The sequence below is a fragment of the Miscanthus floridulus genome, unplaced genomic scaffold (genome assembly GCF_019320115.1).
Source record: "Miscanthus floridulus cultivar M001 unplaced genomic scaffold, ASM1932011v1 os_2743_2_3, whole genome shotgun sequence".
NCBI classification, from domain to species: domain Eukaryota; kingdom Viridiplantae; phylum Streptophyta; class Magnoliopsida; order Poales; family Poaceae; genus Miscanthus; species Miscanthus floridulus.
Window position 1 is genome coordinate 46,283 of NW_027098486.1, and position 13,363 is coordinate 59,645.

The 13,363-nt window shown below is 51.1% G+C and overlaps 1 protein-coding gene across 1 annotated transcript; it reads left to right on the top strand.

The window, feature by feature from the left end:
* Positions 1-8,988: 8,988 nt before the first annotated feature.
* Positions 8,989-12,866, top strand: LOC136535390 (polygalacturonase-like). Its single transcript, XM_066527667.1, has 9 exons — positions 8,989-9,375; positions 10,664-10,816; positions 10,926-11,063; positions 11,376-11,549; positions 11,628-11,651; positions 11,739-12,028; positions 12,145-12,253; positions 12,367-12,480; positions 12,645-12,866. The coding sequence occupies exons 1-9, from the start codon at positions 8,989-8,991 to the stop codon at positions 12,864-12,866; spliced, it is 1,611 nt and encodes a 536-aa protein (XP_066383764.1).
* The last annotated feature ends 497 nt before the right edge of the window (positions 12,867-13,363 follow it).

A 13,363-nucleotide genomic window follows, 5' to 3' on the forward strand; every position in this document is an offset into this window, starting at 1 on the left:
GCTTCGTGTTGCATCACAAAGCGGTAGTCGCCTCATTCGATATGCGCAACAACTGACTAAGGTTCAAAGGCCAGCCACAAAGGGCTCGAGGCCGCCTCGCATCAAACAGAGCCAGGGGGGAAAACTAAGATGAGCCCTAGTGGCCTTGCCTGACCTCGCTTAGAAGCGGATAGGGACATCTCGACCTTTCTCGTTCGATTCTAACCTCGAGCCAAACCCATAGAATCTCCATCGAGGAGAGGCCAATAGGCCACCCGAGCCTATCGAACACCTCGATCATCTGCCGAGAGGCGAGTTAAGAAGTAGTGGAATGCCACATGAGGGCTCTATCGACCCCATCAGTGGATGACAGACCCGGATTTCACTCGAACATGCTCGTTAGCGAGCTCATTGTGCGCAACACTCGAGCCATCGAGGCAAGTGTCGTTAGCTCAGCCCCTTTGGCTGTAGAAACTGAGGATGGGGTGACGTGTGAAACACGATAGACCCTTATCAGGCCCCAAGGGGCTCAGGGGCTTGAGCCGCCTAATCCTAGATCGAGAGACCAAGGTTCAAAGGCTGGCCCGCGAAGGGCCCAAGGCCACCTCACATCGAACAAGAGCTAGGGGAGAAAATGCAGATGAGCCTCAGTGGCCTTCGCCCAACCCACATAGAGGAGGATAGGGTCATCTTAACCTTCTTGTTCGATCCAGCCTCTAGCCGAGTCCATAGAATCCCCATTGAGGGGGAATCTGTTGGAAGGTAGGTTAAGGAGCAACGGAATGCCACCCGAGGGCTTTGCCGACCCTATCATGAGCGATGGGATCGGATTCTGTTCAAGCATCCCTGTTAGCGAGCTCATCAAGCGTGTCACTCAAGCCACTAAGGCAAGTGATGTCGCCTCAACCCCTTTGGTTGTGAAAACCGCGGATAGGACAATGGTCACAAAAATGAGTCGACCCTTGACCGAATCCCCGCCACATGCGGGGGCTCAGGGAAAGTTGGACTTACAAAGAGACCAAGCACACGGTCATAGAATGATAGCTAAAATCCTAAGGAAGGGGTACATGTGAGTATGAAAGTAGTTTCGATATCCCCTCTTTGGTCTTCAATGACATTCGACCCCAGCAACCGCAAATGGTCGTATCTCACTCGCGGGCTGATAATGGTATAAATACCTCCTTTTTTGAAATAGTCATTGCGTTGGACCTCTTTCTCATGTTAAAATTAGTGGCAAGGTTTATGGGAATAAATAACCAAGCGTGCCTGGTCAAACAACAAAAAAACCCATGCCCTGATGGCTACAATAATTTTGCTCACCAGCATAATCGAAGTTTTCCTCTTATACACCTAGTTCTACATTGTAGTAATGTAGCAACCCCCGAAGGAACTTTTGGGCGAGGGTGGCGAATCCCCACTCGTGGAAGTGAGCGAAGGACATAATGTAACCTTCGGGCGGTGACGACGCATCCTCATTGTCGGGCAGCCGCCACTCCTTAGCAGTGGTCCACGCATAAAGAAGGTCGCGGCATACGAGGCCCTCCAAGCATTGGAGGGTGACATCGGATCTACACCATGACTCCATTGAACGATTGGGGAGGGTGGATCCGAACTTGATGGCAACTGAGATACAGATGCAGAAGTCTTAGGTGATTGGCGTTGGAGGTTGTAGATGCAAAGGCAAAGAGGCAATGTACAAAACCCTAGGGGCGACCCCTTTGGTTTTATAGGGGCGACGGATGCGAGGAAGGCAACCATCCGCCTGTATCTCCATGCCTGCCATGATTTGCCACCATGTCACCACGCGGGATATGTGCCCCCAATCCCTATCCTTTCCCACCAAAGTCACACGCGGATGTTTTGCCTTCCCGGGCAGACCAGGACTCTTTACCAGCGAAAGGACACAAGTCAAAAAAGCGTTCTTCTGGACCGCTTGGGTCTTGGAGTTCGAGGGCTGGCCCATCAATGGTTTTGACAACCATCCTAAGGTAGCCTTACGACGAAGGATGGGCCCACCAGCGACCAAAACCCAGGCACATGAGTGCCACAAATATCTTGACCCTCGATTGAGTCTCAACCAGGCTGACTCTCACTGGATCCCCGCGAACGGGATATCAAGACTCCAATCAAACTATTCAGTGATCAAAACACCAAATCTCATAGCCATACCCGCAAAGGGTCCGAATTACCCCTAGGCAATTCTATCTGAATCACCCGGGGGCTTGGGAGCTACACTCGACGGGTGCACTCGTGCGCACCCTCTGGCGAATTGAATCACCCTCGAGTGATTCTATCCGAATCACCTAGGGGCTCAGGGGCTACACCCATCGGGTGCGCTCGCATGCACCCTCTAGCAAGTCAAATCACCCTCTAGGCGATTCTATCCAAATCACCTAGGGGCTCAGGGCTACTATCGAGGATCGAATACTGGGGTACCTAAAGAGGAGGAGCTAATAACCATCAAACGTTGATGCTTTTGAACAGACAAGAATGCGACTACACTTCTTGCACCAAATGATTGAAGGTTGGCTCCGCCTCGCCCGACCCCTGAGGGCTGGCTCTGCCTCGCTCGACCCCCGAGGGCTAGACTCCGCCTCGCCCAACCCCTAAGGGCTTGACTCCACCTCACCATACGTCTGGGGGCAGGCTCTACCTCGCCCAACATCTAGGGGTAGGCTCTACCTCGCTTGATGTCTAGGGGCAGACTCCGCCTCACCTGATGTCCGAGGGTGGGCTTCGCCTCGCCTGATGTATGGGGATAGGCTCCGCCTCGCCCGATGTCCAGGGGCAGACTCTATCTCGCCCAACATTCGGGGGCGGGCTCCACCTCGCCTGATGTCCTAGGGCGGGCTCTGCCTCACCCAACGTCCAAAGGCGGGCTCCGCCTCGCCCAACGTCCGAGGACAGGCTCCGCTTCACCCGATGTCTGTGCGCTGCTCCTTCATGACTACGTGCATAGGTAAGATGGGGCACTCAAGTCAACCGCAATACCGAGGACCATACCCTACACGCCTATAGGAAAGTACCATTAGGATATGACTAGACGGGCGCTTTAAGCCCCTCCAGGTATGGTAGAGCCCAAATAGTGTTGTGGGCGCCGACATTTATCCTACAGTGTTATGGGCGCTGGCATTTGCCCTCGGACATGAATCCTAACAAAAATATATGACATCCGCTACGGTCCAAGAAGAAACTCATGTCATCTATAGTAACAAACATGGGGCCTCTATGCCATCTGCTCCCTATAGGGTCATGGCTCGGTACCCTGGTGCGTCACGCCGTCCGCCGGAGTGGGATGAGACGTGACCACTTGCTAAACAAAGCCAGAGCACGACCCTATCAGGATTAGCGAACATGCTATCCCTGGCACCGTCTGCCATGTCAGGAGGGCAGGCTCATAGGAAAATGAAGACCCAGCACCTCTGAAGGACCCTCTCTGCCTCTGGTTTTTCCTATTTCTCCCATCTATAATCTCTGCTCCCCCTTGATCTATAAAAGGGAGGGCAGGGCACCCCACTAAGGGGACAAATCAATTCAACACACCACGCATCATATAACACACAACTGAGCAGCAACCGAGCTCTCAGCACCCGTTCGACCTTTCCATCAAAGACTTGGGACCCGTCCCTCTCTCGACCATTTGTACCCCCAACTATGAACCTTTCAGTGCTAATAACACGAGCAGCCACAGTAAACTGGATGTAGGGATATTCTATCCAAACCAATATAAACCTTGTGTCTTTTAGCACACCATCCGGGCCCAACACGCAACAAATGTAAATTTACTAATTGGTGTTTATTCGAAACACCGATAGAGTGCTACCATCGTCTTCCTAGAGCAGCGCGACACACGTATAAATTCACTAGTTGGTTGACAAAACACCAACAATATCCCTAATAGGAGAATATTCTCTTAGATACTGGATATCCTTGCCACTAAAAATTGCCAGGCGAGCTCATCCATGCTTTCTAGTATTTGTTATTATTAAGTAAATTAAGAATCATTAGGTAATATTAATTTTGATAAGTGCTAAGGTGTGATTAGTGTATGTTTTGTGTGCCAATTAGGATAGTTGTAGTGCTAGTTAACATATTTTATGTTTAGTTAGTGACTATCATGATATTAAATAATAGATAAAATTAGTCAACTATTCTTATCTCATGCACTCTCATCCATCCACACTCTCATCCATCCAACGAAGCAAAAAAATGATTTGTGGAGTCAAAAAAATAATTTATACCGAATATTAAAGATCCAAATTCCTTCCACCATATTTTGTGTTCTACCACCCATATCAGTTGGGCAGGCTTCTATGGCCTACAGATATGTGTCTTGACTGAGTCTGCTCAAAATACGGTGATGTGTTTTCATTGGCGCCCTCTCCTCCTATCCCCAAATCATGTGGCATCATATATGCTTATAAAATAGAAAAGCTTCACCGAAGGACTCCAATCAAGATCTTAAATTTCCATTATATGGTTTTAAAAATCCGATCTACGATCCAATTGTCACTGAGTTCTCCTAACCGCCGATCCTAGAGCCTTCTCCCATAGTACTATCATGTGGGATCCAAGCTTTTGAAGTAAATCAAATGAAATTCAATGATCCTAGATTGATTTGGATCAGATCAAAGCCTGTCCACCAATAAACAAAAGTAGGAACTTAGCAAATGAACCAAATGAAAACCAATCAAATCCCAAACCAATGACCCTAAATTGAACCGGATGAGATCGAACCTTGTCCAGAAAACAAGAACAATTGGACAATCCTTGTGTATTGCTGGTGTTGGAGCTAGAGCTCCCATTTGCGGCCAACATGGACGTCTTTGTTGAAGAGGATGTAGTCGTGCTACAGTTTGTCATTTCCACCTCAATGGATAATGGATTTGCTCTAGCCGGTGCCCTAACCTCCATGTGCATTGTTGGCCCCCGTGACTTCACCTTCATGCCTAGCCTTGCCTCGCTCCATGTGCCCTAACACATGTGCCCTAACACCGACAATCGCATGCCCCAACCACATCGCTTGCTACAAGTGCCCCATAGCGATGGCCATTTGCTTGTGGCATCCCACGGTCACGATGATGACTCAAAAGGGAGAAGCAGGAATGAGAGAGAGAGAGAGAGCTCATGTAGAGCGATATCAGAAAAAGGAGATCAGGGAAGAGAGGCAAAGACTCTCAAGGAGAGGGAGAGGAGGAGGCGAGTGAGCACAAAGAGGAGGGGACAACTTGGGCTAGGCGTGGGCATGAGAAGGATATTATGGATAAGAACAAGAATGGAATGGCATGAGATGAAGTCAGGCATGGGCTCATGCATGCGAGCGTCGCAATTGGTGGACCGCGCAAGATTCCAAATGTCGTGTCACCACGGCCTCGTGTGCGTGAGCCTACGCATCCTCGGTAGCGCGTGCCTGAGGCCCCATCACCATCGGACACTACTCCACACCATGCTGACGTATCTCCTTTTCAGCTGGCTTCCACACCGGCCATGCCGATCGCTGTAGCGCTGACTTCTGCCTCGGGTGCCAAGGGCGTCTGCCGGCTGTTGGTACTGCCAAGCCCATCTCCTATGCTACTGCGTGCTCCTGAAGGCTCTTCGGCTGGCATTATGGTCCGCTTACTCACAGCCGACCCACAGCTACTCCATGGGGGTCGTGGCATCCAAGCGTCCCCCTATCCAGTGGCCCCTAAGGACTGGTGGGCTCATTGCATCAAGGCCGAGTTTGTAGGCCCAACCTAAACGATGTCGAGGCTTGATCACACGAGGATGCCACCCAGGCTTACTGCACCGCCTATGGCCTCTCCCCCCGAGCCTAGGCAACACATGGCGGCGTCGACGGCGGTGTCGGCTGTGGCGGTGCTGGTTCCGGCAACACCATAGGAGATCTCAAGGTGCCTCTAGTTGTAGCTATGCTCCATCATCACAGAGCCTATTCTAGTTGAGCCCCCATGGCTACATGCCCCCAGGAGGTGCCGTGTGGTGGAGAACGCGCTCTCACTGCCGTGTCAGAGTGGCAGGCTCACAACCAAGAGCAGATGTAGGGTAGCCAACCCAATGGTGTAGGCACAAAACATGTTGATGGCCAAGTGGGGAGAACACCCGTGGCAGCCGGCTACACAGACTAGAGCGGACGGTGAGTTTGATGAGTACTTGGCCTTGTTCAGCGAGCCCCTCTTGGAGTCCAAGCGAGAAGCGATCAGGATGTTGTTCCCGGCTGGTTGTGCGATCAATGACATCCAGCTTGAGGTCTAGGCAACCTCTGCATCCTTGTCGCCAATTGTTGTCCATGTCGAACGAAAACATCTTCGTCTAGAATGTTCATGGCCTCAATGGTCGCGCGCGGTGCAACATCATCAGGGACTTGATCAGCTAGGAGAGGGTGTCACTCGTTTGGTTGTAGGAGACTAAGCTCTCCAATGTCTACAACCAACTTGCTTCTGAATGCCTAGGAACATCATTTGAGTATGCCTTGTTGGCTGCTGTGGATACCACCGGTGGACTTCTCCTCAGCTGGAGGACGAATGCCTGGTCGGCATCGCATGTGTCTCTACAGTCACACTCGGTAACTACCAAAATTGCCAGTCGCTCTGATCCCAGGCTGACCTGGTGGATCATGGTCGTTTACGGGCTGTTGTATGCTAATGCCCAGCAGGCTTTTCTTAACAAGCTCACGGCTCTCTGCTCCTCGCTGCTGGGTCCCTGGCTCCTTTGCAGGGACTTCAACATGATCTACCATGCTACGGATAAGAACAACGATAGCCTTGATCGCTGGTGTATGCACCACTTTGGGCATTTTCTTGGAGCGGTGGCGGTTGAGGGGTTACACCTCAATGGTCGCCTATTCACATGGACTAACGAGCGCCTGCACCCAACACTCGAGCGCATTGACCATGCTTTTGCTTCGGTGGATTGGTTGGAACTGTACCTAAATCACCAGCTGTGAGCGCTCTCGTTGGACTGCTTAGATCACGCACCCTTCTCCTACGCACAGATGTCATTTCCTGGGCGCGCAAGCGCTTTCGGTTCGGGTCCTTCTGGACAAATCTGCCTGGGTTCCTCAACATCATCGCCTCAGCATGGGAACTGACCTTGCTTCATGCAGACGCATTTCGTATCATGGACTACAAACTTAGGAACATCACACGCGCATTGAAAAGTTGGAGTATGCGCAATATCGGGAGCATCCGACTGCAGCTAGCCATTGCACGTGAGGTCATCTTGCTTTTGGACTACGTGCAAGACCTATGACCCCTGTCGACTCAGGAGATTGTGCTGAGAAAGGACATGAAATGCAAATGCCTTGGCCTCATGTCCCTCACAAGAACAATCGCCAGTCAACGCTCTAGATTGATGTTCCTAGCCGAAGGGGCGCCAACATGAGTTTTTCCATCTTCAGGCTTGCCACCGCAGTCGAAAGAACCACATCACCTTCCTCAGGGTCTAAGGGAATGACCTTATCCTCAATGAGCAGATGGCGAACGTAGTGTATGACCACTACAACGGCCTGCTCGGCACTCCGTTCCATCGAGCAGCCACTATGAATTTCAACAACCTGGGTCTCTCCCAGCACGATTTATCCATGCTGGGCGTCTGCTTCTCCGAGTTTGAGATCTGGGCGACCATCTCGGAGTTACCATCGGACAAAGCTCCGGGGCTAGATGGCTTCACCGGGCTGTTCTACAAAATAGCCTAACCGATCATCAAACAAGACGTCGTCAACGCTTTCAATGTGTTCTAGTTGCTGGACGGGCGCAACTTCAATTTAATCAATGATGCCTTCATGATTCTCCTCAAAAAGAAGAATGAAGCCTAGGAGATCAGAGACTACCGCCCGATCAGCCTAATGCAGAGCTTTGAAAAGCTTATTGCCAAATGTCTTGCCCGTCGGCTTGATCTGGTGCTCAATGATTTGGTGCATCCCTGTTAGAGCGCGTTCATCCAGGGACGGTCCATACATGATAATTTACATGCCGTTCACCTGACCCGCAAGACCTTGCACCAGAAGAAGCGTAGTTGCCTCCTCCTCAAGATCGATATTATGAAAGCCTTCGACTCTATCAGTTGGCCTTCCCTTTTGGAGGTCCTACAATGGCTCGGCTTCAGTCAGCGGTGGAGGGACTAGATGTCTATCCTCCTTGGATCGGCAAGCACCAAGGTCCTCCTCAATGGCAGACCGGGCAACCGCATCTGCCATGCTAGAGGCTTGCAACAAGGTGACCCCTTGTCCCCGATGTTGTTCGTCCTAGCTATGGAGGTGCTTGGCGGACTCATCTGGTAGGCTGAGTCCTAGTCGATCTTCTCACCTCTCCGGTGCACCGTGGTGCGTTCATGGGTATCGCTATACGCGGACGATGTCATCATGTTCATTACGCCAGAGGTGAACGACATCGTCGCCATCAAAACCATCCTGCAGATCTTCGGTGATGCGTCGGGTTTGTACACAAACCTAGACAAGTGTGTCACCAACCCGATTGCCTGTTCATAGGAGGAGCTTCAACTAGTTGAGAACATGCTGTCCTGCATAATCGGAGCCTTTCCGTGCAAGTACTTGGGCATCCCTCTCTCTACTCGCAAGTTGCGCCGGAGCGAGGAGCAATTCCTCATTAACGTCATCATGGCGCGTATTCTGCTCTGGAAAGGTCATCTCATGAACACTGCGGGCAGGGTGGCATTGACACAGGTGAGGCTCTCGGCCATCTCGGTGCACCTCTCCATTGCCGTGTGCTTATCGCCATGGGCGGTCGACTGCATCGATAAGCTACGTCGATCGTTCATCTGGACTAGGTCGGCCACAGTGAGCGCAGGCATGTGTCACGTGGCATGGGAGGTGGTTTGTAGGCCCAAGGAGCTCGGTGGTCTCGGCATCATCAACCTACGAAGGTTTGATCTAGCTCTCAGACTACGCTGGGAGCCTGGGATTGGGTGCGGAAGGTTGACCCTAACAGAACTTGGATTGACCTTCCGTCGTCGTCAGACAAGGCCACGCGTGCCCTCTTTCGTGCAGCAACCATGACGGTGGTTGGAGATGGGTGCTCAACGCTGTTCTGGCAAGACTCCTGGATTCATGGGTGCTGTGTTGACCAAATTGCGCCTACGGTGTTCGCCTCAGTCCCCCAGGAAAAGGCGAGGATACGGTCTGTGGCGTTGGGTCTGGCTGATCACGCCTGGGTGTCCAACATAACTGGGGCACAAACTATTCATGTCTTCCTCCAATACCTGGACCTCTGGGAGCGGGTTCGCAGTGTCCAGCTCATGCCGGGGGTTCCGGACTCCGTCATCTGGCATTGGTCCGCTGACCACAAGTACTCTGTGGCGTCGGTGTATGGTGCGATGTTCATCGGATTGACCTCGCCACTCGGTGCTAAGTTGATTTGGGAGACGCGCGCACCGCCCAAGGTTAGGTTCTTCTTCTGGTTGGCTCTACATCGTCGTTGCTGGACTGCGAATCGGCGGATGCGACATGGGCTGCAGGACAATGACACTTGCATCATGTGTCTTCAAGCCTCCGAGACTCTGGATCATATCCTGCTGGGTTGTGTCCTCAGCCGTCAGGTTTGGGACATGCTCCTGTCCAAGCTTGGGCTCACAACCGTGGTCGTTCACGGTGACGTCGACCCCTTCCTCTGGTGGACCTGGGCTAGGCGTAGGGTGCCTCGAGGCAGTAGGAAGGGCTTTGATCCGCTCGTCATGCTAATCTGTTGGGTGCTTTGGAAGGAACGTAACGCACGGACTTTCAGGAATGAAGCCAAGGACGCTCGTGAGCTGTGTTTGGAGATCCTACAGGAGGCCGCCTTGTGGTTGCGGGCCGGGTATTCGACCCTGTCGTCGCTCATTTTATTCATGTAATTAGTCTCTTGTGTGGTCGCTGTCGGCTTCCTCTGGTTTTTCGTTTGCTGCTCTATTTTATGTTGGGTTGTTTGTTTGGATGTTCTCTTTTTCCTCTTAATGAAATACATGCTACAGTGCACGTTCGTGAAAAATAATGATACTATGATAATGCTTCGATTTAAGTTGATTCTAGCCTATAAAACTTTTTTGTGATGGATCCACGATGAATCTTGATAAGGAACTATAGCCCATTTTATATTAAAAAGCAATTTAATAATTTATTATTATATTTTAGCTAAAGTGATTTATATAATTATGGATTTTCAAAAAATATTTTTTTCTTTTTTTCCCATTTCAACCCACGAAAATATTTGTCAGTGAGTGGTAACCGCTGGAGTTGTTGCACGAGCTGGAGAGAATGAGAGATGCGCTACTGAAATTAAAGAGTGACGCAGCAGGCTTTATTCAAATCTCCAGTCCCACCTAAATATATCAGTAAGCGCATCATTCTATCAGTAAGTAAACGCATCTATTAACTTTAAGGATCTCTCTACATTTACCACATGAATGCACATTAGCTATTAGGTCAACGTATTTCTCCTCTCATCTCCCCACATGGTCACGAGGACGGGTCTATATATCATTCCTTGAAGGCCCGTTCTATGCAATCCCCTAAACGTAGCTGAAGTAGTTCAGTAGTTGTATACTCCACTCCATCCCCTAAACCCTTGGCAATATATGCGATCCACCTACAAGTCTACACCGACGTACACGATGGTAAGGCCTGCGAAACTAGATAGCACGATCGATGCCATATCGTATATGCTCATGCGGGAGACGCTGATGAATCTTGCAGCGCGCCGCCGGCATAGTCTGCTCGTGCATCCTGCTCGCCGTCGCCGGCCTCGCCCTGGCGTGCTGCTGCGCGGCCGGCGACGCTGGCGGGGAGCTCATGTTTGACGTTGTGTCCCATGGCGCGAGAGGCGACGGCAGCACGGACGACACCAAGGTACGTGCGCGTGCGATTCATCTTCTTGGTCCGTCCGGCGGCCGGCGGCGCACGCCGGCAGAGGACGATCGTGCTCACGTACGTTTTTCGTGGGTTTCTCTCGATCAAGGCGTTCGAGGCGGCGTGGGACGCGGCGTGCGGCGCCAGGGGGCCGTCCGTGGTGATGGTCGTGCCGGCGCAGAGGTCGTTCCTCGTCGGCCCCGTCAGCTTCCAGGGCCCCTGCGCCTCCGGAAGAGTCACCGTGCAGGTACGCGCCCGTCCAGTGCTCATGTCGTGCATGTCAGTTGTCAGTCCGTTTCTGCTCCACCGTGACAAACAGACAGATTGTGTTCTCTGTTCTTTTTTTTAATGTTTTCGAAACGCTCTTCGTCGTCTGTTGGACTGCTAGCTAGACTGTAGATATGGATGGTCAAACTTAAAAAATGGCATAGGAGAAAACCTAGTAGATGTAGAGCGCTTTGCCCCTCCTTGATTCCTATAAAAACAAAATCTTCCAGCTCCGTCACCACGTGTAATGACTATGACTAACACCAATACTTGCCGGTTTTACCCTGCACAGATCCAGGGCACGATCATGGCGCCGCTGACGGCAGCGAGCGCATGGAGCAGCGGGACAAACCTCTACTGGCTGATGTTCAATCGCGTGGACGGGCTGAGGGTGACCGGCAACGGCGTGCTCGACGGCAGTGGTCAGAGTTGGTGGGTCAGGAGATGCCACAGCGATGCCCATGCCGTGAGTATCATTACGTGTTACATGCTTCTTCTATGTTGTTTCAGTTTCCAAGCACCTAATCTTTTGTCACTTCCGCAGGCTTGCGTTGAATCTGCACCGACGGTACGCGACATTGTGCGCGCGGATTATTTTCATGCGTTTCTCTCTCGATGAAGCTCGCATTCAAGGATCTGTTCGTCTCTGTGGCAGGCGCTGAAGCTGGTGAGCTGTAACAACCTGGAGCTGAGCCAGTTCAGCAGCCGCAACAGCCCGCAGATGCACATCGCCATCATCGAGTGCAGCGGCGTCAACGTGTGGGGGCTCAACGTCGCCGCGCCGGGGAACAGCCCCAACACGGACGGCGTCCACGTCGAGCGGAGCCAGGGCGTGCGGATCACCAATTCCACCATCGGCACGGGCGACGACTGCGTCTCCATAAGCTCCGGCAGCCGCTTCGTCACCGTCGACGGCATCCAGTGCGGGCCTGGCCACGGAGTAAGGTAACCCATCGATCGATGCGACTGAAAAGGGCATTCCGGTGCTGCGTGGACGGTCTAGCACAAGATGATGCATGTGTACTAACCCAGCACCTATGTATTGTTTTCGTGTTGGCCAGCATTGGGAGTCTCGCCAAGAATGGCGAAATCGCCGCCGTGGAGTACATCGACGTGAAGAACGTTTACTTTACAAATACAGCGAATGGAGCTAGGATCAAGACGTGGGAGGTAAAGTGAAAGTTGTGATTACTGAACATTGACAGATAAAAAACCTACCACTATTATGAGTAAAATGTCAAGGCTGTGTTTAATTTGGTGTTTTTCTTGTCTAATTGCCATAGGGTGCGCAAGGGTACGCAAGATCCATCTCATTCACCGACATAGAATTCGACAACGTGGACCACCCCGTAATCATCGACCAATTCTACCGAGACCGCACTCTCGAGGTACGTACCGTGTATTTCATCTTTGTTATCAGCTGGATTCCATTTACTGACAAAGTAGTGCATTGAAGTCGCACACACTGCTCACCCTTCAGAGCTATCACAATTCACAGGCAGTTTATATGAGAAGCACTGCGAGCAATGCAACCAACGCTTATGTATCTCTGGGTTTGCAGCTGGCCGTGGCGATCAGCAACGTAACGTACACCAACCTGAAGGGGACGTCAAGCCTACCAACCGCCGTGGCGTTTGACTGTAGCGGCGGCGGCAGCTGCACAGACATCCATGTCAACTCCGTCATGATCACGAGATCCGGTGGCCAGCAAACATTCGCCCGCTGCCGAAACGCACAAGTGTCCATCTCCGGACAAGTATACCCGGAGATACCATGCCACTGAAATAGGATCTGTAATCTCTCGAGTAGACAGGGAAGGTTGCAGTACACTGTCGTCATATGGAGCTGCTGCTATTTTTTCCCTGGAAGAAACATCTTCCAAGAGGGTAGAGAGTTTCTTCTATTCACTCCGAGGGCTCTGTTCGTTTATCTTGTAATCCGTACTTTTTAGCTTGTTTTTTCAGCCAGAACAGTGTTTTTCTCTCACAACAAATCAGCCGGAACAATGTTTCGGCTTATTTTTTCAGCGGAGCGAACGGGGCCGAAAAATAGAATTGACTCGGTTCTAATAAAAACTTGGTTCAAAAATCTCACATTTGCATTGTTGGAATCTGATATCCCAAATTATTCGCAACAGTTCTTGAATCTTTGAAAGGAGTATTCCTTAAAAAATATTTGAAAGGATATTACGAGTATGATATAAATTTGCACTGTATCAAGAACAACGTAGAATAATGTCTTAGAAAATCATAGATCACGATGTTGAAGCAACGAAGACAA